The 27,400-nt window shown below is 43.3% G+C and overlaps 1 protein-coding gene across 7 annotated transcripts in view; it reads left to right on the top strand.

The window, feature by feature from the left end:
• The window catches only part of CADPS (calcium dependent secretion activator), a 176,209-nt gene that overhangs the window by 125,325 nt on the left and 23,484 nt on the right, over nucleotides 1–27,400 (top strand). For 4 of the 7 annotated variants that reach the window (XM_029084776.1, XM_029084775.1, XM_029084772.1 and 1 more), the window contains 6 exons: nucleotides 171–312; nucleotides 10,214–10,369; nucleotides 13,382–13,529; nucleotides 19,212–19,286; nucleotides 20,341–20,424; nucleotides 25,323–25,355. In XM_029084776.1, coding sequence (XP_028940609.1) covers nucleotides 171–312; nucleotides 10,214–10,369; nucleotides 13,382–13,529; nucleotides 19,212–19,286; nucleotides 20,341–20,424; nucleotides 25,323–25,355 — 638 coding nt within the window. Of the gene's footprint in view, nucleotides 1–170; nucleotides 313–6,923; nucleotides 7,071–10,213; nucleotides 10,370–13,381; nucleotides 13,530–17,864; nucleotides 17,880–19,211; nucleotides 19,287–20,340; nucleotides 20,425–25,322; nucleotides 25,356–27,400 lie in introns of all 7 variants that reach the window. The other 3 variants (XM_029084774.1, XM_029084770.1, XM_029084771.1) reach the window with 3 other exon arrangements.

Raw genomic sequence — 27,400 nt, 5'->3', positions numbered from 1 at the left:
TGCTGTCTTTGTCCTGAATATTGGTGCCTGATGCCAGCTCCTGTTATGTTCTTGAAGTTTCTTCCTGTTCGCTGACAAATTCGTTGTGTGATGAAGTGCCACGCTGTGGTTTGTTACAGAGGTTTTAGTTAACAGTGGTGTCTTACTATACTTTTATTTATCTATTCTAGATAATTTGTGCAATGGAAAATTCCACAAACACCTCCAAGACCTGTTTGCTCCACTTGTTGTTAGATATGTCGATCTGATGGAGTCCTCAATTGCACAGTCAATTCACAGGGGCTTTGAGCGGGAGTCATGGGAGCCAGTAAAGTAAGGAAACCTCCTTTGATACAATCGGAATTTGGGTGCAAATGGATGGAGATTCATACAGAGATGAATTAGCAAACATTAGACTGGACATGCAGAAAGTGCTTTAGATTTTCTAGTTTAATGATTAAAATAGAAGGCCTGACCTCTTCAGGGTTTTCAAGTTAATAAGGGATATGGTATTTGCTTTTTCAAATGCATTGCTGCCTCAGTTTGAACCGTGTGCCTTTGAACATGGAAGCATGAAAATGTGAAAACCTTCTTAGCTGGCATGGCTTTTTGGATCCTCTTCTAAAAGGCCTTTTCCAATGCTGTTTTGAACTCAAATAACTCCTTTTCAGAACAAAAAACCTTGCTCCACTGTGTTCAGTCCAGCCCTATAACCTGTGTGAGTCATTGCTGTGCTTATTCTTCCCAATACTAATTTTTTCCACCCACTCCATGGAAGGATAGTGCAGCATTGTGCTTCTCACATCAGCCCCGCAGCTGATGGCTACACGTGTCCCCATGTCCCAGGGCAGCTCTGACGGGTCCCAGCTCCCTTGCCTGTAGGATTAGGTGTGCAGGAACTATAGTGAAACACAGGCGAGATGATTTAAGTAGAACCAGTTGTTAAATTTGGAGAACTAGGAATTTGCCAGCAAGAAATGAGTAGCCTTAGAGAAACCCAAATTGAACTCAAGAGCTGGTGAATGATAAAAATGTGGCATGTGTTTTTTGGATTACTGTTGTTATTTCACAGGTTTTGAAGCATTGCTGAACCCTGTCATGTTTGCTCTAAAAAGCCAAGTCAGATCCTATGAAGGAAAAGAACTGACTTTTCCTTCTAATAAAGGTATTAAAAGAGAAAGATTGACCCTTGGCAAACAAGATGAGTCTGGCAGTGCCTCAGATGGGATTGGGACCAGGTGACCTCTGGAGAGACTATTTTCCCTGCTTTTTTTGTGATTCTCTAGGCAAAGTGGCACTGCACTCTTGGAGGTTGCTGTAGAAAAGAACGTTTGGTCTTTCAGGGCTTTTCACACCAAATATGTTCCATTTACAGGGAAAAGAGATTTTGTTCGGCAGCCAGCCTCCCATATGCAACCTGGAGTCTGAGTACCCAGGTTTTTTCCTTTCTTTCTTGTGCATCCTCAGCATCCGTAAGGATTCTGCCTGCCAAATCTCAGGCCTTTTCTTGACACCTGATCATCCCCTCTGTTTTGAGTGGGGTTAAGTGGCTGGCATTCAGGAGTCTCTCTCACTTTCCATTTGCTGTCTTTGGTCTGCAGGCTAACAGGATTAAAAATCCTAAAAAATCTTGTTTCAAATAAGCAGATGTGACCCAGAAAACATACAAGAAATAGATCTTTCGAGTAGGAGAATGCCATTTTTACAGCCACTCCTTCAAGCAGAATTGCAGTTTGAAGTGAGCATTAGCTTTTGTTTCAGAGCTCTGCTTTAGTGATGAATATGTTTATATTTCCTCATCTGTTATGAAACACAGGCAGTTAACTCCATGTACCTGTCCACCTCAGTCAAGCAGTCAATAAGCAATTTGTTCAGCTTTTTTCCTTTGTCAGAAGCTGACATCATTTTGGCTTTTAATTACTTCAGTGGCTTAACTATAGATGTCCCTAAGTACTTGGCTGTGATACTTGCCTGTCAAAATGCTTTGTCCCTGGGTATGCCATTATCTATAATTTTTAAGTTATCTTTGATAGTTATAAACAACCTTTTCTTAGATCTCTTGAAATGGTTATTCCCTTCTGGAGTTTCAGTTACAGAGTGCTTTGAGCATTGCAGTTTCAAGCAAAAGCCCAGAATGGACTATATGTCTTAAAGACTTGGGTATTTAAAAGATTTCTTCCAGCAGGAAAGTGGGTGCTTTTCACAAGAATCTTGTGTCCATCTGGTAAAAAGATGCACTCTGGGTTTTTTTTTTTCACTAGTTGGTATTTTGTTCTTGTGTCTCGCACACAAAAATGCGAGTTACAAATCCTGACTTAACACAATGTGACCCAGCAAAGGAAGGTACCAGTGATGCACAGAGGGTGGCACATACAGTGTAAGGGAAATTTTGTCATTCCTAGGATCTTATGACAGTTCAGATGTGCTGTTCAGAACTAAATGTTAAGGCATCTTCATCTTTTGCCTCCTGGGCAGACCACCTGCTCCTCTTTGTCTGATCGACAGAGATCTCACGGAAAAACTCAGATCAGAGATTTACTTTGTTTGATTGACCCTCCTGTATCAGCTGCCTTCTCCTCCCCCATGTCCGTAATACAGCACGGTTGAATTTTTGGCCATTGATTCTCAAGTAGTTTGGACCAGCCAATTCCCACCCAAGTCACGGCCTTCCTTTGCTACCTCTCCAACAGAGCTTTTTGGGAATTAGGAACACTGCAGTATGTTTTTCCATGGCTTTCCTCTGCTTTGAAGAAAGGCCTTCAAGTTGGCCAGAAAAGTTAGATCATCATCGCTGTCCATTCCACCGAGCTTACTGTTGTCCTACTTTGAATCTCTACAGTGAATTGTGAGAAGAAAATCTCATTATCTCCTATTAACCAAGAAATTATTCCACAGCACAGTCTTTTGAAAGGGTTTCTCTATGCTCATGCTTGCAATCAAGGCTGAAATATGTAGCCCTCCATAACCTGACCAGATGGCAGTTTGCAAGCATGTATTTCTTCTATTTTCATTGCTGAATACTCTGTACCTTATGCTACGAGGAGTTAGGTATAGAAATCACAAACAGTGAGAGAGGTACTGTTAAGTATTGAAAACATGGGGAGAAAAAGCATCGATGTAATGTGCTCATGAGGGCTGTGTAATCTGCCTCTGCAGAGCTGCCGAATTTGCAGGGGGTCCGTGCCCTATAGCTAGAGCAGCTGGTGTGCTTGTATGAATCCACGCAGAGAAATGTGGAACACTTGTCCTTCGCACAGTCATCCAAATACGGAGGATACAGAGTAGGTCTGTTCTCTGGTGAGTTGAGAGGTCTTGGAAAAGTAGGGTTTGCAATGGTTATGGTTTGTTGGTTGTTTTTTTTTCCCTTGCTAGCTTCTCAAAGAACGCTGATTTATCTTGCAGCCAGCAGACACGTACGTGTGTGTGTGTGTCTCTGTGTGTGTGTGTGTGTCTGTGTTGAAAGATCTTTATGAACAAATGCTAAAGCTGGTGCAATGACAACCAGTTTCAATTGCTTGACTAGGATGTTACTCATTGACCTATGGCTGTCTCTGCTGTAGTCCTGGCTTTAGCATCTCTTAATTCCTCACTAACCCTTTGCAAACTATTTATAAAAGTGTCGTTAATATAAATGTAAGAAATTGAACAGTATGATTATACAAATCATTTTATAAGGCTGTACTATTACAAAATGCTGGTGAAAAATGTTTCCCCTTAAAAGAAGCACCGTTGTAGTGAAAATGAGTATTTTTGTTACTATTCTGGGTGTCAGTCAGAGGAAGAGCACAGATTTGACTGCCTACTTCACTATCAAGCTCTTTGCTTCACATCAAGGCTTTTGTGAAAAGATTTGCTCTTGAGCATTTGCTCAGCCTAGGCAGTGAGGTTGTAAGCATTTATAGTGATGGGAGAGACAGACGTTTGTGTCTTCCATCCCTAAATCTTTTCAGGAATCCCTTAGGAACTGAGCATTTAAGTATGAACAGGGGTCTCGTTTAGCTCTGTTCTGAAGCCAGGAGCCAAGTCAGTAAAAATACTGTGATTTTTCTGCCCTCCTTTCAGTGCTAGGGCAGCTCTAGAGGAGCAGCCCCTGTGCAATTGTACTTGTTTCCTGTGATCGGTCCTACAGTACAGTGTGAGTGCTGGGATGTTGTCCAGGGGTATTTTGCCAGTCTGTTTGCACTGAGAATTTCCCAGCAGACAGCCCAGGTGAAAGCCATTTCCACAACTACCAGACACAAATGGGGCTGAATCAGAAGAAGCCAAGAAAACATGCAGTACAGCTTTTATCAAACATATCAGGATCCAGTCCTGAAGCTGAGTTGTCTTAAATCAGACAGCCCTCATCTTGTTGATGCAAATGCCCACATTCCCTGCCTGATGGCTGAGGTTATATTTAGCCGTCTATATTAAATAGGCATGGCTGGCTTCTAGAAACAGTTTCTCATCTTGGACCTGTAGTTTTATGGTCTGAGCAACTGCAGGCTGGAACATTTGTTGGTAATATTAATCATTTTTTACAGGTCTCACTGCAACTGTTAGTCAGATAATTAGATCAGCTGAACCTGCAAAACTGTGCATGTCAATTCAGGAGAATATTTTTAAAATTAGTTACTGTATGTTAACATAACATACTCCATTATTTTGCTGTTTTGTTTTGTTTTAAGAGTACTAACTTATTCTTGCAACATATTCTGCATCAGCAAAATAATGTGTTGTATAAAAGAAATATGTTTCCATGTGAATATAGTATACTGTTTACTCTAGAAGTCGTATTTTATTAATACAGTGTTTTTATTAATATAACACTGTCACTTCTTGAATTTTAATATTAAAACCAAAGGTCCTCTGATTTATGTATTTACCATCTGGCTAAGTTATTTAAGTTGCTTTTCCTTATACATTTATATGTTGTCCATCTCTTGCTATTTCTTTATTTATTCCATATCAGTATCTAACCACATGCACTGCCATTTCTGAAGATTTAACACTCTCAATCACTATGGAGTCTGTGTCTCATTCAATAATCATATCATCTTAATAGCAGATACAGTATGAATGGAAACAATGGAGTGCTTTATTACATTAGCAAATTCTCGTATCTGCTTACAGCCTAACAAAGACAACAAGCGGGTAGCGTGAAGTCCAATCTACTGAGAATCAAAGAAACAAAAGAAAACAAGAACATACTTTTTTTTTTTTCCACTAGAAAAAGACTTAGGATTGTGGTTTTCCTCCACAACAAGGGATTTTATTCACAAAGAGAGAATGAGGATAAAGTTTATTCCCTAAGACTTGCCACCAATGACAAGCTGAGCTCTTGCAGATATGTGATTCAAATCTTCTGTTGTGTTAGGAAACATTTATTCAGTATAGCCAGCTCAATTCCATTACTTTGGGTTTTGATGTATAAAACTTGCAGTAAGAAATGGAGTTCAAAATAGGACTCCAGGAAGTTGCCAAGATTTTAAGATGCCTTGAAAGATAGAGTGTATAATTTGTTTGTTTACCTAGAGTCCAGATAATGCTGCCTGTACAGCAGTTAATTTAACCCAGGGGAATGGGAGAGACCTCCCAGGGTGGCATGTCCTGGTGTGGTCACTAAGAGCAGGGAAATGTGAACGCTGAAGCTGCGTCCGTGCACATCAACAAGGCTTTCAGTAGCTGCAGCAGTGCAGGGTGAGGCTGAAAACCTGAGGTCCTAAGTCCATTTTCACTGAGCCCAAATAATGATCCAGTGAAAATGGTGTCAAAGCATCTGGGTTTTTTTAACCTCAAATGGGACTGTAAAACCATCTATAGATTGTGTCCCAGCATGCTATATAGTATTACTAGATGAAGGCAGAAACAAGATATACTGCTGAAACTGGCTTCTGATTCCCAAATCCCATGACATTTTTATTTTGCATAAAATTTAACTGTGATGAGATACTCATTAAAACACATTTAGAGCAATTATAACATCTAGAGATCTACTACACTAAAATACATCAGGGTGTTTTGCAAACTTCAAGCATGCGGTGCTGTTACGCCACACGTTGTTTCAGGAGAGTATGTCACATTAAATTAATACACTAGCCCACTTTTAAAAGATCTCTGTTTACATAACAGTAGCACATCTGAAAATATTTATTGAAGTCATGATGCCCAAGTAGACATGCTTGATAAATTAACCTTTAAATGTCTTAATCACCCCATAGCCCATTTCCAGCCAAGAAACATTCACATACCAGTCCTGGATTTATTCAGTGCAATTCATTCAAGTGCACATGTAGAGCTGGGCAACCTGCAGGACCCATTTTCTCTGCACCCAGGAATGTAAGGGAGGATGACGGCATGAGTCTTCACTGAGGAAGAACCTTGTGGTTCACCATTTCATTGCTCCAGATCAGCACATCTTTGTTATTTATAGAGTACAAAATAAACAAGAGAGATGTTGGAGTGAAATCCTGACTCCTGAATTTGGTGGCAAGAAAAACTCATCGACTCCTACAGGGCTGGAATGTCAGACTTTCTGTTTTCCCTGGTAGATCTCTTAGTTTAGTTCTTTCATCCAACCTGAGTGTGTAAGAACTGAGAGTCACTTCCTTACAAGAGAGATTTTTCCAAGGAAAGGCTGCTCTCTGCACTTCAAAATGGTATCAGGACTTGAAGGTGGAGTTATTTTCTAGTGGGTGTTTGAGTACTCTGTTAATTTGCTACTTTGTGATTCTTCTTCTTTTCGTTCTGTTTTTTTTTTAAGTAACTTGCTTTATATTGCAGACTGCAAACCCAGTACACTTAAGCTTCCATACTCATGCTTCTTTCTGAAATGTTTTGCTTTAGTTTTTTAACTGTCGTCGTGCTGTGAACTTTGCAGATTTGTTTATGAGTGTCACGTGCTTCTGCTACATCTGCATTGTCACTGTTATGGTATTTTTTCTTTCTGTCTGTTTCTTCCACAGGAGTTTAACAAGTAATCTGCCCAATGTGAATCTACCAAATGTGAATCTCCCTAAAGTACCAAATCTACCAGTTAACATCCCGCTAGGCATCCCACAAATGCCTAGCTTTTCTGCACCGTCATGGATGGCTGCTATTTATGATTCTGAGTGTGTATTCAGTTCAAATTAGATCTCATTTAAATTTAAAGTAATCTTGGCATGGATATGTATTGTTTGTTTCTGTGCATTATAGAAAACTTTAAAGAGTGATACAGTTAATTAGATGTTTCCTGAATGAGACACTAGTGAATTTCTGGCATGTGTATTTTGAGGGGTTTTTTTGTATAAATCTTAAAAATTTGTCTTACACTGAGAGTTTGAGCAAGTATCTTGCTTTACAAAATAGCTGTCAACAATGGGACATGGCCTGAACAGCATACGAACCGCAGAATTTATAATGCAACATGCTGTGTCTCAGTGAAAAATTTTGTCCAAAAGAGAAGATGAAGCTATTTCAATGCCAGTCAACCAATTTCTGTGGACCAGATGTAGATCTAAAAGTGAATTTTATTTAATACAAGCTCCACATTTCCCAGATAATAATTTTTGTCTTGATTTTGATGAAACGGTTTAACAAAGAGGAACACGCTGCAACAGTTTTTATTTGTGTTGGGAAAGGCCCCAGAGAGCAATTAAAGCTCCATAGCCATCATTACAGCTTGAATATGCCGTGACCAACTAAAGAAAGGTATTTTCAACGTGAGCTTTAGATTATGGCCTGAAAAATCGGGCATGGTGTCAAAGCAGTCAGTCTGTAGGAGCCTTGTGCTCTGTGCTCCCAGCTCCCTGTCCAAGTGTCCCAGGGTGCACGGGTGGAGCTCAGGGGGCACGTACCACAAGTCCTGAGCACAGATTAGGTGAGTTCTCTTCTTATAGCAGATTTCCCTTAAAAGTCCCAGCCACCAAGCAATGTGGAGAGTGGGACACAGTGGGCTCAACCCAAATGTCAATGTTTGAGGTAGCTCATCTCCCAAGGGAGCACAGGGACTGGCATCTTGCCAGTTCTCCATCTAAATTCCTGGATGGTTTTTTAGGGTTGGCGTGGGGTGGTCTCAGCCAGCACTGCATGGATGTGTTGCTTTTTTTCTACCTTCTCACTTAGATAAAACTGTAGAAGCTCCCCAAAACTACCCCTGTCACTGTTACTGAAACACCCTCAATTACATCTACACCTGGAGTCCACCAAAGTGCCTCTGCCATTAGCCTTTTGCAGGCTTTATTGCAGAGCAGTGGTAACAAATCAGAAGTGAAACAAACACTGATGTTTGCTTTTTTAATAGATTTTTAAAACTTATTTTAAATATTATCGTGGTCATTTATGTTTCAGTGCTATACAACTCATATTCATGCTAAGATAGCTATATTAAAGGCTAGCTTAGGCAGTTGTCTGTAAAGAGTACTTGAAAGTTTTAATCTTTCTCTGTGCATGCTTTGTGGTATTGCCTTTGAAAAGATAAGAATCATGTCATGAGAGAAAATTGGATTCATCCCTCTGAAAATGTTTGAGCATCAATGGTGTATAGCAAGCTGCCTGTGTGATTAGAGTGATTGCAGTGCTCACAGGCAAAATTTTAACAGTGTATCTTGGAAATTAATATACTATATTGTTAACTTGCATGGAGCCCTAATCAAAAGTGAGAAAAAGACCAAGAATAATGCTTCAAAAATTTTGTAACCAAGTGGATGTCATAATATTACTGTAGTAAACACCAATTATTGTATTTGGACGTATTTAATTATTTAAAACATAAATTCATGCAGTTCCAAAACTGGGTTTAGATTCTTAAAGATTATTTATACCCAAGCACAGGTTTGAACCAGCCGAAACTAAAAACTGACAGTGGATGAAGGCTTGAGACTGTTGTACAAATTGGTCCCCTGGTTAAAGGAAATGCCTGATTCTTTATCTTTTCATCTCCCTGGTTTCCTTTTACTCACCCTTCCCCTCCATCAAGGACATGTTTCCTGTTGCTTAGTGTCAGATACGTTTCTCCTACAACCGAGACGATTCTTTCTTTATCTCGTTAACTCCGTTAGCACAGGACCCCTCAGGACCCCTCTAGCATGTTGGGACCAGGGTTCTCACCTTGCAGTAGCCGTGTCTGCATTAGCTCCGGTCTCCTCTAGCATTAACTCAATGCAGCTGGCATCTGTCACAATAGAAACACCCTCCCTCATCTGTTTCTATAGATGATGTCAGCACAAGTGGTAATGCATGGTGTGTTAAATATCTTATAAATTACTGTGTTAGCATTAGTGGTATGCGAGGAGGGGGTTGAAACTCTTGAAGCTCCCTTGGTAATTGTTCTGAAAAAAAAGTGAGGAAGAAGGAGAGAGCAAGAGAGAAGGGTTATGGATGCATAAATTTCTCTGCACAAACAGAGCACAATCCGGTTCTGTATTTTTATTCTGTAAATGGAGGTTTGAGATATAATTATACTGTGAAAAGAGACGGTGTAGCTACACACTGCGGGACCAAAGACTTCCATCTGGGTTGGGGTGTGGGCTATGAGAATATACACTTGGGAGAGAAATTCAGAGTTTTGTGACAAACCAAAGATGTTGCAAAATAATTTTTTTTTAAAAAGGGAAATTTGTTGTCCTATAGATGCCTTTGCAAGAGGCAGATCTGTGAAAAGGTGCAGCGGTCAATCCTGCCAAAACTCCTGGATATGAGATGCCTAGTGCCCTTAGCTCAATTGATTTACCCCGATTTTTTTTCAGCTGTTCAAGAGATAAAGTGTGTCCTCGCTCACCACTTGTTAGCACTGTCCCTTACCTGGAAACGAGGGTCTTACTGGGGGGGGACAAGGCAAACTCAAGGTATAATTCGGAGGGGGGAGAATTGCATGAAACCCTACATCTTAATAACTGCATACAGTCTAGTATGGCAGTTATTATTGATCGAGGATTTTCTACCCCAATTTCTAGCCTTAATTCTTAATAATCACATACATTAATGTGGTTATTAACTAAGGTTGATTTTTACCATACACACATTCTTCCTGTTAATATGTGTAACTCATAATGTTGTCTTACTCATCTGGTCTGGAAAGTTTTGTGGGTTATGACAGCAAGGTAGATTAGGCAACTGTATGGTAAAACTCAAAATCCTGATGGTGGAGATTGCCAGCGTTGTCCTGTGTATGAAACTACTGTCTGCTCTACACTTGTTGCAGGAATGGTCTCCACATCAGGTTGCAAAAACCTTGATGCCACTTATGACTTTTGTTCTTATTTTGCCCTGCCAGCAATGGATCAGGCACCTCAGAAGATCTGTTCTGGAAACTCGATGCCCTACAGACCTTCATTCGGGATTTGCACTGGCCTGAAGAGGAGTTTGGAAAACACTTAGAACAACGCTTGAAACTTATGGCAAGTGACATGATCGAGTCCTGCGTGAAGAGGTATGTGGCCACGAGTCAACTAGTCATGTTTCTCATAGAAGCTCACAAGATGCAACATTTTTTTATGTCTTATTAGCAATGAATCATAGAATGGTTTGGATTGGAAGGGACCTTAAAGCTCATCCAGTTCCAACCCCGCTGCCATGAGCAGGGAAAACTTCCACTAGACCAGGTTGCTCAAAGCGTCATCCATCCTGGCCTTGAACACTTCCAGGGAGCTTCTCTTCAGTCACTATTTATTAGTGACCCCAGGTCACCTATGCCCAGCACAGGCTGGTGGAAAGCCATCCTATTGCTGTGAATTGTGGACTCTCCCAAGCAAGCACTTTCCCATGCAAGCACTTCTCTGTTGAGACTCTGGAGAGTGCATCTTCAAAATAAGGCAATAAATCACCTGTTCTTTCAGGCTCTGTGGGCAGTTACTTATTTTCGGTGCCATACATGAGGTCAAGTCTTTGTAAATGCAGTCTGATGTTGGCGGGGTTGAGTGCTGAAGGCATAGCTGTAAATAGGATCCCAGCACCCACCTCAAAAACACAGATACCTGAAAAAAGAAGCAAAAATGTGATCCCAGAAAGGGGATATTGTGTAGCTTGGCACACTGGCTTCGTATCTGCCATTGACTGAGTAAAGCTCTTTAATCTTCAGCCACGTTATAGGTTACTCACCTGCTGATCTTCCAAAACAGAGAGGTTTCCTTAAAAAACATCTAAACATACAGGTAGCTGTTACTCTGAAAGCAAAATGTTAAGCCTAAATTTCCAACCTTTACACAGTGATTTATATCCATTTGGCATCAAAGGTGATTAGGCAGGAAGAAGAAATGAACTTTGCATTCCATTCTGCAGAAATGAATAGACAAAGAGACGAACCAAAGGGAAAATGAGTGCAAAATACAGCTGGTATATGCTGATATTAGCAGCGATGTGTGATGTGGCTGTTCTGTACCACAATTGCCTGACCACTCCACAAGTGTGAGCGTGGCATTTCTTGTTCACACGTTCCTCACAGTCTGGATGCACAACGTTACCATAGAGGAAGGCACGTTCGATCCCCAAGATGTAGTCAGGAGACTTGCCCTCTGGAAGGCAGACAGCTCAAGGCTTGCTCTCTCACTGTTCTGGAATAAACCCCCGTGCATTTTAAGTGCAATGTGATGGTCATGATGTCTTTGGCATTGAGCAAGCTCGTCTTTGCTCCTTTGGTTGACATGAATGCTGACCTTCAGTTGTTGTCCAGTTGTCAGACAGCTCTTTAGGAGCAAAACCAGTGCTGGAGCTCTGCCCTCTGCCCCCACCACCACCAGCAAAACACTTATTTTCTCTTTTCTTTTCTTTTTTTTTTTTAATTAGAACCAAGGCACCTTTGCTACACCTGCAGTGCAGTTATAGCTGTGATGGTCTGTAGAAATCAGAGCAGGTTACCTCAGCTGAGATAACTGGGAAAAATAAGCAAATATGCAGGTACATCTGAAGAAAGGCTTGTGTGCCTGAAAGCTGGGTTGTTTCTTTTTTCCCAACTGCTTCAACCTTTCTACAAATATGTTGCCCCTCTGTAAAAACCCGGCCCAGCTTGTAATGGTATGACTATATATAATAGTTCTGAGCATAAGTAGGAACATGCTCCTCTCTGTGAGGAGATGGAAAATCCCAGTCACTTTGGGTCCTTTCAGTAATTATCAAGATTCTAGTCCCCGAGTCCAGGCTAAATCTGGCACTGGTAATTAAATCAGTTCAAATGCCACTGCTGATGTAAACCAATATGCTGCCTTCCCTATTTATATCACCTGCAAACAGGGCCTGGCTAAGGTTTCTTTAGCAATTTCAATTTGACACAACATTTTTCTTCGCGTCTGTCTCTGAACTGTTGAATACCATGGAGGAGCCACCCCGCCTTCCACGCTTGGTTGTATTTCGGTGCTGTCAGGAAAGCAGCCCTTGCAAGGAAGGTCTGTTTCGCTAATAAATCTGGGCAGGAGGACCTATGTACCAGCTCAGATCTCATCCCACGAATGGGAGTTTCACATTTGTAAATGAGTTTTCATTTGCATAACCCTTGGGGGATCTTTCAAGATCAGAGTTATTCCTGAGCTGAAGCTGATATTATTTGTTATTTCTAAATTGAAGCTCCTATGTTAATTTGTTGGCAGATTCTGTCTGATGTGATAATTGTTCTGTGTTAGGTTAGATTAGTAAAGTACTTCAAGAATCTGCAGAGAGGCTCCAAAGAAAGGCAAGGCAGTGCCCACCGTACTGTAGCAAGTGTTCTCCACGTTAGAGTCACAAGTGCCTTGATGTTTTAAAATACAACATGGGATCAAAATCTATAGTCTGTGGCCCAACAAAGCTCTTGGTGTAACATGGTTTGTAACTGCCAGGGATGTCACATTTCAGCTCAATGAAACCTCAGGAGAGCGGAGAGGTGCAATGCATGTGTGTGTGTTCACATGTGCACGACTGCACCCATGCACGTTTTGCAGACGTATTCTGGTGAGCATGTACACTTCAGGGAAACCACTTATATGAGAAAATTAGGAACTGTCAGCAAGCAAATACAATCATGTAGACCTAAAAATGCAATAATCTGGCAATGTCCTTTCAGTCGAGCGAGCTCCATTTGTAGTTGATACCATGGAGCAATAGGAGCTTCCTCAAATGCGTCAGGTTTGTTGTTTGTCTGTGGTTATAAATCAACTAATGCAACCAAATTATAGGTGTACAGTAGCACTGCTCTTTGTAGCATCATCACACTGTTTATCAAGCATGAGAAAGTCATAGTTTCCCTGAAACCGTTGCACACTTTATAAATAGTGTGTATTCTAGAAAGTGGGTTTCTTTTTAAACTGGAAAATCATTTTTAGTAAAACCACATTTGTAACAATTGCCCTATAATGCTCCCAGCAGCATTTGGCTTTCTGGTTTTGTTGAACTCTTCTCAGTATTGTTTCACATTATTATTGTCTTCAGTATGTTTAAAAGCAACTGAAATGTCTTTTTCTCTTTTCCTCAACAGAACCAGGATTGCATTTGAAGTAAAGCTGCAAAAAACCAGCCGATCAACAGATTTCCGAGTCCCTCAATCAATATGCACCATGTTTAATGTCATGGTGGATGCCAAAGCTCAGTCAACAAAGCTTTGCAGTATGGAAATGGGCCAAGAGGTAAAAATGCAGGTTCTTCCTTTCACAGCTTTTAAAGGCAATGTCATGAAGTTTCCTATCTTCTGTTGTGCTAGTTTCAGAGGCGTTATATCAGTTGTGGATTTAGCCTTCTATATAGAGTGTGCAGATGAATATACAGGAAGTTGCTCTCAAATAAATCTTATGAATATAAACATTCGGAATCCTTGTCACTTAGGAGAGACTTTTTGCAAGGGCTGTGGTATGCATAAGGTATCTCTTAAGCTTGGTTGATGCATGATGAGTCATTAACTGCACCTTGGAGCCAGGTGTCAGCACCACAGTTTCTGTGTATGACTATTTTCTGTAGACAAACATAAGGAAAACAGAAGTGCCAAGTTGTTCCTGTGATGCATGTAAGGAAAAAAAAAAAAAAGAAAAAGGAAAAAAAAGCAACAAAAATCAAAACATCAAATAGATAACTTCCAAGAGTAGATTGAAATTCCAGCTGCTGTGACTCCTTGAGTACTGGCTGTAATCAGCATGCTTGATGACCCTGGATTCCCAGGTTTTTAATGGCTCAAGCTTCCAAACAACAAACCTGTTTAAATTAATAGTTGATATTTTTATATTCTGAAGCCATAGTTGCAGGTTGAAGTGTCTATGAATTGATCTATGAATTAGAAAGACACGCTAAGTTTGACTACATTAAATGCATCATAATGATCATTTTGCTACAGTGGCTTCAAGCCAAATTCAATATTCATATAGCAGTCTAGAATAAATTCACAAATACTCCTATCCTGCTGCTTGTCAGCACTTCCTAGATAAGCTCTTTTGCTACAACTTTCTATGGTCATATTTTGCAATGAATCATTGCAAGTTATTATTTTTTTTATTATTTTTATTTTTCCTCTGAGAGGAATTGCTCCAAAGGCCACTGAATGCAGCAGGGATCCTTGCCCTGATGTCAGTGGTGTTTGGATCAGACCCAACTGTTCTTTTTATTTTTCTTATATATGTTTCAGTTATGATGGTTTTTTTGTGACAGTCACCTTGTAAAGAGAGGTTTCATACTGCTCATCATCAGGTTCTTCCTTTGTCCTCCAGGTCAGCTGAGGCAGATCTCGAGTGGGCTTTTTTTGTCCAACCCTGGACATTAACTTCTGTATGATTTTCTGTTCCACACCCATTTATCTCCCCAAATTCCTCAGCCTGCAGCTGCTGCAACATCTACCCTGGCAGTGCCCCATCAACCAGGAAGGGCTGTGGTTGCAATGCTCCTCACTGCAAATCAGGATCAAACCCTTGTGTGTTATACTGGCACAGTCCCTGGGGACAGAGACCTTTTGGAGATCAAGCAGACTCTGATACCATGACAGAGCAAGCTCATTGCATTCACAAAACTGTCAGGTTAAGTGTTCAGATGGCACAAGACTGATAACTCTGTGTCTGGATGTAGTGTGACCAGGCACTTGCTGCATCTTTCCATGCTAACTTGTGATGCTCTGTCCTTGACAAAGTTTCCTCCAAATTTTGAGCATCAATCATGTTGCACAGTCAGCCTGAGTGAAATTGCAAGTGAGAGGGGAACGGGCAGCAGGACAGTTGTTTCTCTGCTGCAGCAGGATTAGCTCTACAAATCTGCCTGTGCAGCTTCAAGAAGGTGTTTGGTACAGCAGCTCGGAGACAGCCTGACTCCTGTGGCAAGTAGCAGTTGCTGGGGCATGAGGTTTTTAACAGATAGCTGAACTAATAGACCTGTAAAGCAGATGTAAATTATCAGTGCATAAGTTACCATTTAGGGCTACAGAATTTTATACATCCTCCTTTCTTTTCTTCCTTTTAATGAGTGTTCCTACCTCCCCCTCCATTCACTTGTGCCACTCCGTATTTCACCTACGTCCATCTCCCCTTCTTGAAGCTGTCTAAACCTGTGTGCTGAGATGGTCATGCTGGGGGGGGGAAGGTTAAGATATGGATCTGTTGTTACAGCCCATGAGGGGAGGACAAAATGCCACCCCACCTCTTCCAGTCCCCAGTGGAAATGATAGGGCAGTCAGGTAGACAGCAGGGGGATGAGAAACTGGGTTTCAACCCATGTCTTCCTCCGTAATTCGGGGTGCTGGGTCTGTGCATCATTGAGTCCCTCTGTCCCCTCCAGTCCCTGATGTGTGGCAGCCGCACGGCTCGGCCAGGGCCACCTGCAGCCCTGCCGGGGAGGGACAGACAGACAGACAGGGAAGGACAGATACAACTCACTGATGGGACCCTCCGTCAGTGCCTCAACTGCCATGTGCCTCCTAAAACACGTGGTCCCTTTGCAGACAGGTCAAAAGCAGCACAAAGGGCTCACAGTGCCCACCGCTGTGTTCAGGCAGGGTCATTGCCCAGACCTAACTGCAGAAGGCATCCTCATTAGAAACAAACCATGGATTTTTCTGATGGTCCAAGCTGGACGTGGGCAGAGACTCTCTCAACACGTTACTTGACCTCACTCCTGCAGTTTCCCTCCCACCCCAAAGGCCTTCCCTTCAAGACTACCTTCAGTTACACTCACTTTAACAGATACTTGAATGCATTTTGTGAGCATTACCCTGTGAAACAAACACCCATCATTTCATTTCCATTTCCTTGTCTCTAAAGGCAGCTGTTAAAACATTTGGTAAACATACTTTACCATCTTAAATATTTATTTTTCCTCTGAATTTTTAATACATCTAAGGGGATAAATGTATGTATTAAATGTTTCTCAGTTGGTCTAGTATGTTTCTATTTAATATCTAAGGTCAGATGGTCCTTAGAGAAATACAACGTACACACAATCTGTTACATGACAAGGCAAGATACTCATCACATAAAGTCAAGTTGAATCATTGTAGTGCACTGATTATAGATTGTAATAATCAAGCTAATAGGAAGCTGCGATGAACTCGATCGAAAGCGGAGGCTACACTGAGTAAAGCAAACCAGTTATGTGATCTTTAACCTTGAGCATTTTCATAGGAAATGTAGAAGAAGGTGTGAGAAACACTGGTTTATGAGCCAGGCGTCTGTGAAAGCAGCACCAGGCAGTCGTTTTCCAAACTGCTGCCTTCTCCAACCCCATCCTGGCTGAGGCTCATCTTCCCAAGGTGGAGCTGGGGCTGCAGCACTGGCAATGCAGAGTGCATGTTGCTTTGGCTGCCCAGGGCAGGACCCACAGCCTCACGGGCCCTATTCTGCATTGTCCCTGGCCCTGGCACCAGGTCTGAGTCTGCCCTGGGGATTGCAGCTGCAATGGGAATGAGCAGTCAGAGTCCTACCAGCGCTGCCTTGGTGCATGTACGAGGTCTTCTGCTCTCAGAGCTGTGGTTTTATTCCATCAGGGCTCTTACTTGCTTTTAAAACAAGCTTTTAATTAAAAATGCATCAGTCGATACATTTCACAGTGTATTTTTTTGCACATAGCTAGCCATTTTTGAGTTAAAACTTATGATTTACCCAATGAAAGCAGTTAGCTAAATCCTTGGTTGTGAGGTCTTCCACGCACACGGAAAATGCAGCAGCAGAAGGAAAACATCATGGGGAAGACACCACCATTATATGCACAACCCCTTCTTCATCTCCCCTAGGAGGTAGGTGTACGCTGAGGATGTCAGCAGCTCCTGCCTGTACCCAGCTGTCCCCAATCCCCATCACCTGCAGCTGTATCTCCAGCTGTGCCAGGAACAGCCAGGTCACTCCTGGGAGCTGATAGAGCCTAACTCTGCATGAAACATGAATCATCACTATGACTGCTGTAAGGGACTCATATAAGTCTTGACCTGCAAAGCAGGACATGGAAATGGCCACTGCAAATGCAAATATCACTTGTTTGTTGATGTCTGTGTTTCCCTCTGAGTGGGCCCAGCAGATCACAGCCCATGATGTGGCAGTGCCAGCCTGTCCTCCTGCCCGGGGTGAGGCTCTGAGTGGCCCCAGCAGGGACTTTGGCCAGGATGTGCTGCCCCGCACAGCCCTGCCCTGCCTGCCCTCACCCCTCAGGCACACCCAGCTCTGGTGAAGGGTGTGCAGCTGCCCCGATGCTGAGCCTGCCTGTCAATAGCCACTCACCTCCTCTTCAGAGCAAAATAAAACCCTGAAAGACTGTCAGCAGTTAGGTACAATCCCATCCCTTTCCCCTCTTTTACTGCCTGTAAATAGTACAGGTAGCCATCTCTGGTATTTCAGTGAAAGGAGGTTTTTATCACATTTCATTTTCCATTGCTTATTGTTTCTGTGCATGATGCTGCTGTTCTCATATGTCCCTTTTTTTAAAGATTTTGGTTTATTTGTTTATCTTTGTATGTTCTTTTTCACTTTCCTCTTTATTTCTGTCCCCAATCATCTGAAAAGTTTGCTAAAGAGTGGGTAAGTGTATCCTACTTTTATTTTCTTTTTTTCCAACTTCCTGTATTAATATGTTACTGTCATAGAAGAAATAAATCCCCAAACTGTAGAGTAGTTTAGAGACTACTGATCACACACTGAGACCAAAATCTAGCATTTGTAAAACCCTCACAGTCTTCCTTCCCAAAGTCTGATTAGTATTTAAAGCAGATCTGTCTCTTTCAATGTGATTTGATGTTAACATTTTAAAACAATATTAATGCCAAGTGGTAATGAATATAGTGACTAGCACCAGTGCTTGAAATGTTTGACTGAAAAATCAAATGTTTTGTGTTGGAAAGCAGTCATAATCAGTATTTTCTCAGTCCATTGAAAATAAGAATATACTGTATGTTTTCACTAATTAAATCTTGTATTGGAAACAGGTCTTTTCTAAATTAGTAGAAGACTGTATTTTAGTACCTATTCTAGCCATATTGCAGCTGATTGCATCAGAGCTCCCAAGCTAAGTAAGGTTTGGCATGTGCAGAAATTGGGTTGAAGACTCAGAAATGCTGATGCCGCAGGTGCCGGTGTTGGTCAGCCGGTGCTGAGCTCGTGCTGTGGGATCTGCTAACACCCAGGGCTCGGGGCTGCGCTGCCTGCTGGCTTTTGCATGGGACAAAAAGACTCATCTTGGTTTGTCGGGGGTTTTAAAATCTTATCTTATTGTCACTGAGCAAAGCATTTCCATGAGTGGTTAGTTTGAACCATGTGCCTGCTGAACCCAGGGTGTAACACGCGTTCATGTGCTTTGCTGCAGGAGATGGGAAGTGCACAGCATCATCTCCGGTGCTTCAACCCTCTGCAAACTCCCCTGGTGCAGCAAATCCTCCCCACTCCCCTTTCCAGGGCTGTTGGTTTGCGGTGCCCTAGGCAAGGGCTGCCCATTTCCCTCCAGCAGCAGACGAATCTCATTGTCAGGTGTGATCCATGTGAAAATAACGCCCGCAGAAGTGAAGCAGAAGGACTTCAGGGTGTCCAGGAGCGTTGGGTGCTGGTGCTCTCGGGCATGGCAGAGCCTCCCCTCTGACACGTGCCCATGGCTCCCGGAGCTGTGGGCACACAGAAGAGGGCAGGGTTTGCCCATGCTTCACAAACTGATGTAAGATTCTCCTGAATTCAAGGTCCCTCCTAGAAGTGTAAGTAATCACTGGCCACTATAGCAGAGCACTGGGTAATAAGCTGCATAATTCTTTGGTTTAATACTGCTGCATATTGTGGTTTACCAAGGGAAGAGGCTGACAACCACAGAGCTCTTGCTTATGATTAGTGCTAATATCTTCCTCCCCCTCTCCTTTTCTTTTCCTTTAGCACCAGTACCATTCAAAAATAGATGAACTAATTGAGGAAACCGTCAAAGAAATGATAACACTCCTAGTGGCAAAGGTAACCTTCAGCTTCAGGTGAAGTGATTCACTGTTAACATTGCGTTTTTAATATGTGTGTTTCCATTAAAATGTGACACATTAAGATGTTGAATTGGCTTCTTGTTTCTCACAGGCAAGATCATACATCTCCCCGTCCTTTCATGGTGACTCTTTGATGATTAGGAACTGCGTGAGATAATAATACGCTGCTAGCAGGATTGCCATACTGGGCCAGAAGTGGTTTTAAGGAATGGGTGTTATGTTGAAGGGGTAACACCCCGTGGTCAGCATCACCCCACAGCACTGAGGGTAGCTGCAGCCAGGGGTGACACCGCTAAATGCTGGTGCGTAGATGTTGGGGTGGCACGCAGACGTGGTCACCACTCCTACGCAGAAGGTTGTGCGGACAGAATAACTTGTGCAAGATCACCATATGCTCTTCTAAGAAATTAATTTAGAGGTGACAGTAGTGGGAAATGCATTCCAAAATGTCAGGTTTAATTGTTTGGAAATTGTTTTTCATCAGAGTCGACTCCTCTAGCTCAGCTGCCAGCATTTCCCTTGGGTTGTTGTGTAGGTCTGATCTGCTGTGCTAACACAGGGGAAATTGGTACGTAGGGAGAGAGATGGTGGGGTGTGTTTTCCTCTAGTTTCAAACTTTCTGAGAACAAGTCATCCCTATTATACAGTGGAGACCTTTAAACATAATCTGCCAACATATGCCAGTTCGATTCTTCTGCAAGAATACCCAGCTAGCTGCATGCTTGACACCGCGTACTGGGAGTGAAAACCACCAGCTTCCCCAGCCAGAAAGGCCGTGCTTTCCTACACACTGCACCCACCTCCTGTCCCCAGTGTCACCCTTGACACCAGAGGTGACTCCCACTGTGTGAGATGTAGCACCTGAAAGGCAACGCTCCTTTCTCCCCACTCCCCAGCCCGCTGTGCTCGGGGACAGGTTATCTGCTCCTTTGGTGATGCTGAGAGCTCCACTGATTTCTTTGAAGCTGATGCTGATTTTTACACCCTTGTTCAATGATTAAAAATAACCGCAGTATTTTTTGTCTTCATAGTTTGTCACCATTTTGGAAGGAGTCTTGGCCAAACTGTCTAGATATGATGAAGGAACTTTGTTTTCTTCTTTCCTCTCATTTACTGTAAGTACAGACAATATTTTCCTTTCTTCTTTTTTTTTTTATTTTCCCCCCGAGTTGTAATCTCCTGCTCTCCCAGGACTAGATCAGCTACATAATGATTCTGCCATTCTGTGATGTTTGAACACTGTAACCCCCACATGTATATACAGCCTATGTGCATATATTCAGTACATAAACACCCAAGATGCATAAGTCATCTTGTTGTAGCACAGTGTAAAGTTATCTTTAGGCATCATTTAGGCTGGTGGAGCTTATTCTGTTCAGGATGTGCATGAAGGTGAAAAAAAATCATTGCACTGTACATGCAATTTCTCTTAACTAAAGAAGTCGCTTCATTGCCACCTTGCATGACAGGTGTGTTGCTTTCATTATTCTGGTCAACAGTGACCATCTTAAGAAGTAAAAAACACAGTAAGGGAGATGTAAGGAGTGCCTTTGTGTTTCTAAAAGAGAACAAGATAGGAGAAGTACCATGAGGTTACACAGCACAAGTTGCCCCTCATGACACATTTCTCCTTAATGTTGCAGCTCCAATCTACAGCTCATCCCATTACCTATTTCCTAGAAAAAAAGTATGGGAAAAGAACAGTATCTGTGCAAAATTGGCCTCAGTATCCACAAGGGTTTAGCAATCTGAGCTATATTCCAGGAAAGTGTTGTGACAGTTTCTTAGGACAAACGCATAGCAGCTGATTTTCAAAGGTCTTCCGAAAATGCATGCCAGAAAGTTTACGAGAGTGTCTGTTTGCAAGTGTGGCTTCTCTTCACTCAGCTCACAGACAGGTGTGCACCCAAATGCACGTGTCTGGGCTTGCTTGGAAAGTTGCAGTAATGTTTTCACCCACATTTTCACCCACTGGCCCCGTTGCCCACCTGTGCAGCCCATCCTGCACTCACTTATTCACAGAGACTGGGCAGGAGTCAGAAGTCATTACGCTGCAAACTGGGAAGGCTTTCCAAAATCTCCTTCAGGAGCTGTCTTAGCTGCTCATATTTGTCTGTTGTTTGCTACTTTGGGGCCCATTTTGCTGAGTTCAAGGCAGTTTTGTAGGAGCTGTTTGGAAACAAGGATGGTAAGAATGGGTGTAGGAAAGCTCAGCAGCTGAGGCAAGGAATTCTGCTCACAGGCAGCTGTGTGCACACACAGTCTGGCAGCTTATCTGAACTGCCACGGGGCTCTAACCGAGCGTCACAACTCTGCAGGTGTGCTGGAGGCACTTTGTTCTTCAGAGAAGGAGGGGAAGGAAGGGTGTCCCACTCGCTGCCCCACAACGCGGCTCTTCTCCCACCATAACCCCTGCATGGTTATGCCCGGCATGGGGGGGATGCAGGGGATGGCTTGGGGTGGGTACCTTCCCTCATTCCAGTGCTGCTGAGGGTTAGGTGATGCTCGCGTGCCAGCAGCAGAGGATGTGGAGGCGGCAGCTTTTCAGGCATCGGAAGTACCAGCATCAGCCCGGGTAGACAGTGTAACGTGCAGCCCTTCCTTCTCCGTGAATCCAAGCTGTTCCTCGGTTGATGCTGCTGCTCCCACCACATCCCCACTGTTTATGCTGCTGAGTGGTGCTCCCTTTGACTGCTGAGTGAACACCCTGGCCGTGCTCAGGCTCTGGGTGCCCATGAGTAGGCAGCATGCAGGTCCATGGGGTCCAGCACCCTTGCTCTGCTGCTCTTCTGACACTTTCTGACACTAACTGCCCCAGCAGCAGCAGCACAGTCTGTCCCACTCCGATGGCCCCGCAGCCTTTGATCCCAGCTCCACAGCTTCAGTTATCTGAGTTTCCAGCCGAGAAGGGGTGTGCATCCAAATAGTTCCTGTGCGTGGTGTGTGCACGTCCCCAGGAAGATGCTGAGCCCTTGTCCCCAGCAAGGAGGCTGGGCACACTGTGGAGGAGCAGGATTGCTCCTTTCTGACTGAGCAAGGGATGTTTCTCATTTTGTCCCATTTGTTTACTGGGAGCCACTGGGCAGTACCAGCCACAAGAGGAGGCTGAGGAACAGCCCTGACCCCTTTGATGCTGGGCTTAGAAAGTCCTTTCCCTGCAGTAGTAATGGGATTTGCTGTGTTTAGTCTTTGCAACAATAAATAGAGAAACTCTCTCTTGTTACAGCATGCTTGCACCACCTCCCACGTTTTCCCTGTCTGAACAAATACAACAAAGTGTGATGGTCCAAGCTGCCGAGCTCTAGAAAGCATTAGTCTCCCACCCCCTTCCACCATCTTCTTGCATCGCCTGTTTTCCAGGCGCTCTGCAAGTGACATGTAATCGGGGGTCTTGTGACAGACAGTTTTATCACCTAGTAGGATATCCTCATTTCCAATTCTTGCCTCGAAATTCAAGATAAAATTAATGCATCTGTTGTCCTAATAAATTCTCACTAGCCACTTCTCCTTGCAGAGCACTTTGAGAGGAAAATACCCTTCTAAATTTGGCCAGACTTTTTTTTTTTCTGTTTGTTGCTACATTTAAGTGCATCCCGGTGGCAGCCCAGGCCCTGGCTGGGCGTCTGCATGTGCAGATCCATTGAGTCACAGGAATGACAGCTGCTAAAATTCCCTTTAATCTGGATGGCCTCTGTAGGTGGAGAATTACACCTACAGCAATTAAAACTAAAGGCTGCATATTACCCAAGGGAGACAGAAGTAAAAGATCTTATTTTTGTTCTGCGCAGAATTTGTATGGTAAACTGAGACGTTTCATGGCAAAGTCACATACTTTGTGAAAAGCGGCAGCCTATCAAAAATCACACAACATCCGGCAGTTTGGAAATTTCACTAAACATAGCCAAATTTGAGTTTAAAGAAAAACAAGTAATTATTCTGATTAAAGGGGAGTGGGCAGGAGAAGCAGCTCAGTTTTTTTGTGGGTGGAAGGGGGAGATCGCAGGAAGCCGACTGAGTTATTCTTGTCGCCTCTTGGCTTTGAGGAAGAAGGCAGCTTGAGACAGTGATGCTAATCTGGACCTAAGAGTGCTAAATCCACGCTCAGATTGCAGGTTTCCTGGGGTGCTGCTGTATTACTTCATGCCCTGTGTGATGTCTGAAGACACAGGTGCATGGCATGGTGCAGCCCTGAGCATGGACCCCACCTTCGGATCTGTGGGCTGTTGAGCAGCATCATTTTCCAAGCTTTCCTCCTGGTTGTTTAGCTTTGCTGCTCAGAAAAAGAGCTTGTTTGGAGCAAGGGATAGCCCTGCCCGTGGCTGCTCCACGCTGGTGTGGGTGTGCCGTGACTGCTGGCTGCTCCAGAGCTGCCGCTGTTGGCCGGGCTCCAGCTGCCTTCACGCGTGGAGGCTGAGGCTCCTCTGCTCCCGCTCGCAGGATCAAGGGATAGCGCTTCGCTGCCTCCTGAGAAAGTTGTGAGGATAAATGCAGTGAAAGGGTGAGGTGTCCAGACAACCAGCTGGGAACACGGATACCTGGAGGAGAGAGGAGCATTTGCTCTTCACTTGGCGCTGATTTTGCTCCCTCCTTTGTAAACTCCTGTGCTGGGACGTGCCCCGTCCTCCTCCATCCCCTCAGAGAGCCAGACCCCAGTGCAGGCGCTCAGCACCCTCCTCCTGCCCTTCCCTCTGTTCTTGCCCCTCGACTCGGCAGCCCGGGCGCTGCCAATACTTGCAGCGTTCACCTCGGCAATTACCACCAGTCTGGTCTTTTGTATCGCCTCATTGTGCTTAATTATGCACCCCCCACACACACCATATGAGTGCTTCCACCCACTCTCACATTCTGTCTCACACATACATTCATTCTCTCATTCGGGACACATAATTTATTCATCCCAAGATGCAACTGTGTGCGTGTTATATTTAGGCTGTTTTAATGGTAGCTTTAGAAATATTTAAAAGCAGGTGAGCTTTTACACCCAAACAAAGATGGCCGGCAACGCTTACCCTAATTAAAAGCAGAAGCGTTGTGGAAAATCCCAGCCGTACTCTTTCTAGACACGGTGCCTTATGCTACAGTGGGAAAAAGGTCTCTCTGGCCAGCTGGGCACTGCTCAGTTGGAAAAGTTGGCCCTGACGTTGGAGCCACCCCACCTCCCGAGCCAGGCAATATGCACCCTGCTGTGTGGCAAACCAGAGAGAAAGTAAATTTGGGGTCTTGCAGCCCCTGCCAGCTGAGGTCAGCATCCACCCTCTGGTACCCTCCCTTAAATAACATCTTTTAGAAGGGGGGCAAAAATCATAGGAGACTAATGTAGCTGTTCATAGTCTGGGAAGCAGAGAAGCTTTGGGGCACTTCTCTGTGGCATGGCGTGAACAGGCTGCCCTAACATGGTCTGCGAGCTCCTGCCAGCATCAGGGCCAGCAAAAAAGAGGAAAATAACATCCCAAGCTGCAGCCTGTGAAGCTGGGGGAAGCACAGCCGGGACTATGGGCAGGGGGCAAAATTAGGGTCCTTTGGGTTCTTCCTTGTGGCCACCTTGGTGCAGGTGCCTGCCTGCCTCGCCATGCCATCGTGTCCTCGCTGCTAGGGGAGCTCCTATTGTCCCCAGAATGTGGCACCTGACAGGAGAGACACCCGCTGCCTTCAGAGGCACGTGGCATCGGGCAGAGAACGAGGCCTCCAAAGAAAATAACGATGTCTACTTACAAACCCCATCTTCCCCCGCGCGCTGAAGTAGAAGAGGGAGAAGCACAACTCCCACACTATCATCTGTTGCTATTAGAGCTGTAGCAGCAGTAAAGTTACCTCTCCAAAACAACAACAACAAAAATACCGCCTTTGCCTATTCTTTTAGACAGGAAACGTAGTTTTTATCACCCTTTTTCCCCCCTCTCACCATCATGTTGTCCCACATCTTGGCTGGAGAAGCTCTTACAGGTGTTTAAAGAAATAGCAATGACCTGAACATGTGCTGGTGGTGTAAACTCTCTTCTTGTTCCTTTTACAGGTGAAGGCTGCTTCCAAATACGTGGATGTACCCGTAAGCACAATTTAAACAACTTCTGTCATAGTAATTTGCATCATGTTTTGCTTTATGGCATGTGTAGCAACCCACGTTATGCATTAACAGCCCAGATTGAACCATGGGCCTTCACACTTCTAACATTTGAACTGGAAAGAATATCTCCATGACGTTAATAATGAGCAGTTACCCTCTTATGGAGACCTACGAGGCTGTTTAGGCAATAATTTGCAGATGGTGTCAAAAAGGTACCATATTTATGCAATTGGCTTGAATCACATTTAAAAAAAAAAATGGGAGCAGTGCATTCTGTTAATTCTTCATTTGGACTTGTACAAATACAGTATAATTTCCAAACAAAAAGGTCCAGACATGTTAGAACTGAGCCAACACACATCTAACACATTAGCTAATCTATTTTATTTTTGTTCTTCTAATTGTTGATTTATTTTACTCTTTCGGAAAATGACTTTTTTATTACTTTGGGGAAATGGTGATGAGCTAGCAACATGTGTTTGGGAAATTGTTAATGAAAATAATTTTTTCCATTTTTCTGTAATTGGTATAGGAAAACTGTACATCGTCTCCTCTAATTAGACCTTGATTCATAAGGAAAAGAGCCCTTAACGTTCTTAGACAGAGCACTTAACTTGCCAGAAATTTACATTTAAATTGAGTTGAAGTGTAATATGTGAGTGTTGGCTGGAATAAGGGGTTACTGTAACATTTACAGGCAGAAAGATCCTGAATAATTACAAATTTAAAAAACAGTAGATCTTAATATACCACACCAGTTCCTGCATCCAGTTAGACTGGGCAGTGTAAATCAAGTATAACTCAGTTGAGTTTGACCTGTACATATAATATATATATATATGTACATTTAATGCAGATGTCATTGCTCTGCATGCTCTCACATGATAATGTGATAAATTTATCAGACATCTTGGACCATGTCATCTGTGTTCAGTGTTGCCATCCCTCCATTCAAGAGGACAAACTCTTGAACAGTAAGAGATCTTGCTTGGTTTAAAATACCCCAATGCAAAGATCAGCATCCTGTTGTCTCAGAGTAACAGAAACAAGGTATTGAGACCATTAGAAAGAGACACTCAGAATTCATTTCTAGCCCTAGAAAATGTGGAGATCCTTCAGCTGAAACTCCTAGTCGTTCAAGTGCATCTTAAGTATTTAGTCATCAGGAGTTTGAGCACAGAACATTTATTATAAGTGACTTTCAGGGCAAAGTGTGGCCTTTTCTGAGGTCTTTACATTCCTGGAAAGTAAAGCATCTCTAGAGAAGCAACCTCAGTAAAATACTGTATAACCCTTTTAAGCTTTTCCAAAAGCATTTTCTCATTGTACCTGGGAGACCCTTGGGAGGTCCTCAGCATTGCGGCCACGCAGGAGGAGCAGGGTCTGTTCCCATCCTCAGAGCCGGTCAAGCACTCTGGTTCATGTGTAAAATAGAGCAGAAATAATTTATTTTGGGTTATTTTTTGATTGTTTCCCCACCTCCCCCTGGAAATGAAGCCACATTACAACAGCTTTCTTGACAGCCCCAAAATTTTTTATGAAATCAACCACCAGCCCCACAGGGCTCCTAGACCTTTGTGGGAGGATGCCCCATGGTCTGTGAGCCACTGCCTTTCTGGGGAAAGGAGAAAAAAAAAAACCCTGTTTTGTTAGAGGCTCCTCTTTTAGAGGACAGAGGGGAAATCCTAGTGTTGAACAGAAAACCATCAGTTAGATCTAATTCTGCAAATGCCGTTGCAATTGTCTGGGTACAAACCAATCCATTTAATGCCACCTTGAAATGGGCACGATCGGCGTCTTGAAAATTGCTTGAAAGTGTAACACTTGACTACTGCCACATTTGTGTTGTCCTCATTGTTTTTCAAATTAATACCTTGTCATTGTTGCAGTAGGTGTTAAGAAATGTTACTGGCTTCCCAAGGGCCAAGCACCGGCCCTTTGCTTGATAATTGTTTGCTTTGTATTAAAAAACTCCCTTCCTACTGCTTTCCAAACTGTCCTCATTTTCACCCTGGAAATTACACAGA

Source organism: Antrostomus carolinensis, unplaced genomic scaffold, assembly GCF_000700745.2.
Source record: "Antrostomus carolinensis isolate BGI_N321 unplaced genomic scaffold, ASM70074v2 scaffold5394, whole genome shotgun sequence".
Taxonomy (NCBI): Eukaryota; Metazoa; Chordata; class Aves; order Caprimulgiformes; family Caprimulgidae; genus Antrostomus; species Antrostomus carolinensis.
Note: the sequence above shows the minus strand (reverse complement) of the source record. Positions and strands in the feature narration are given on the sequence as shown.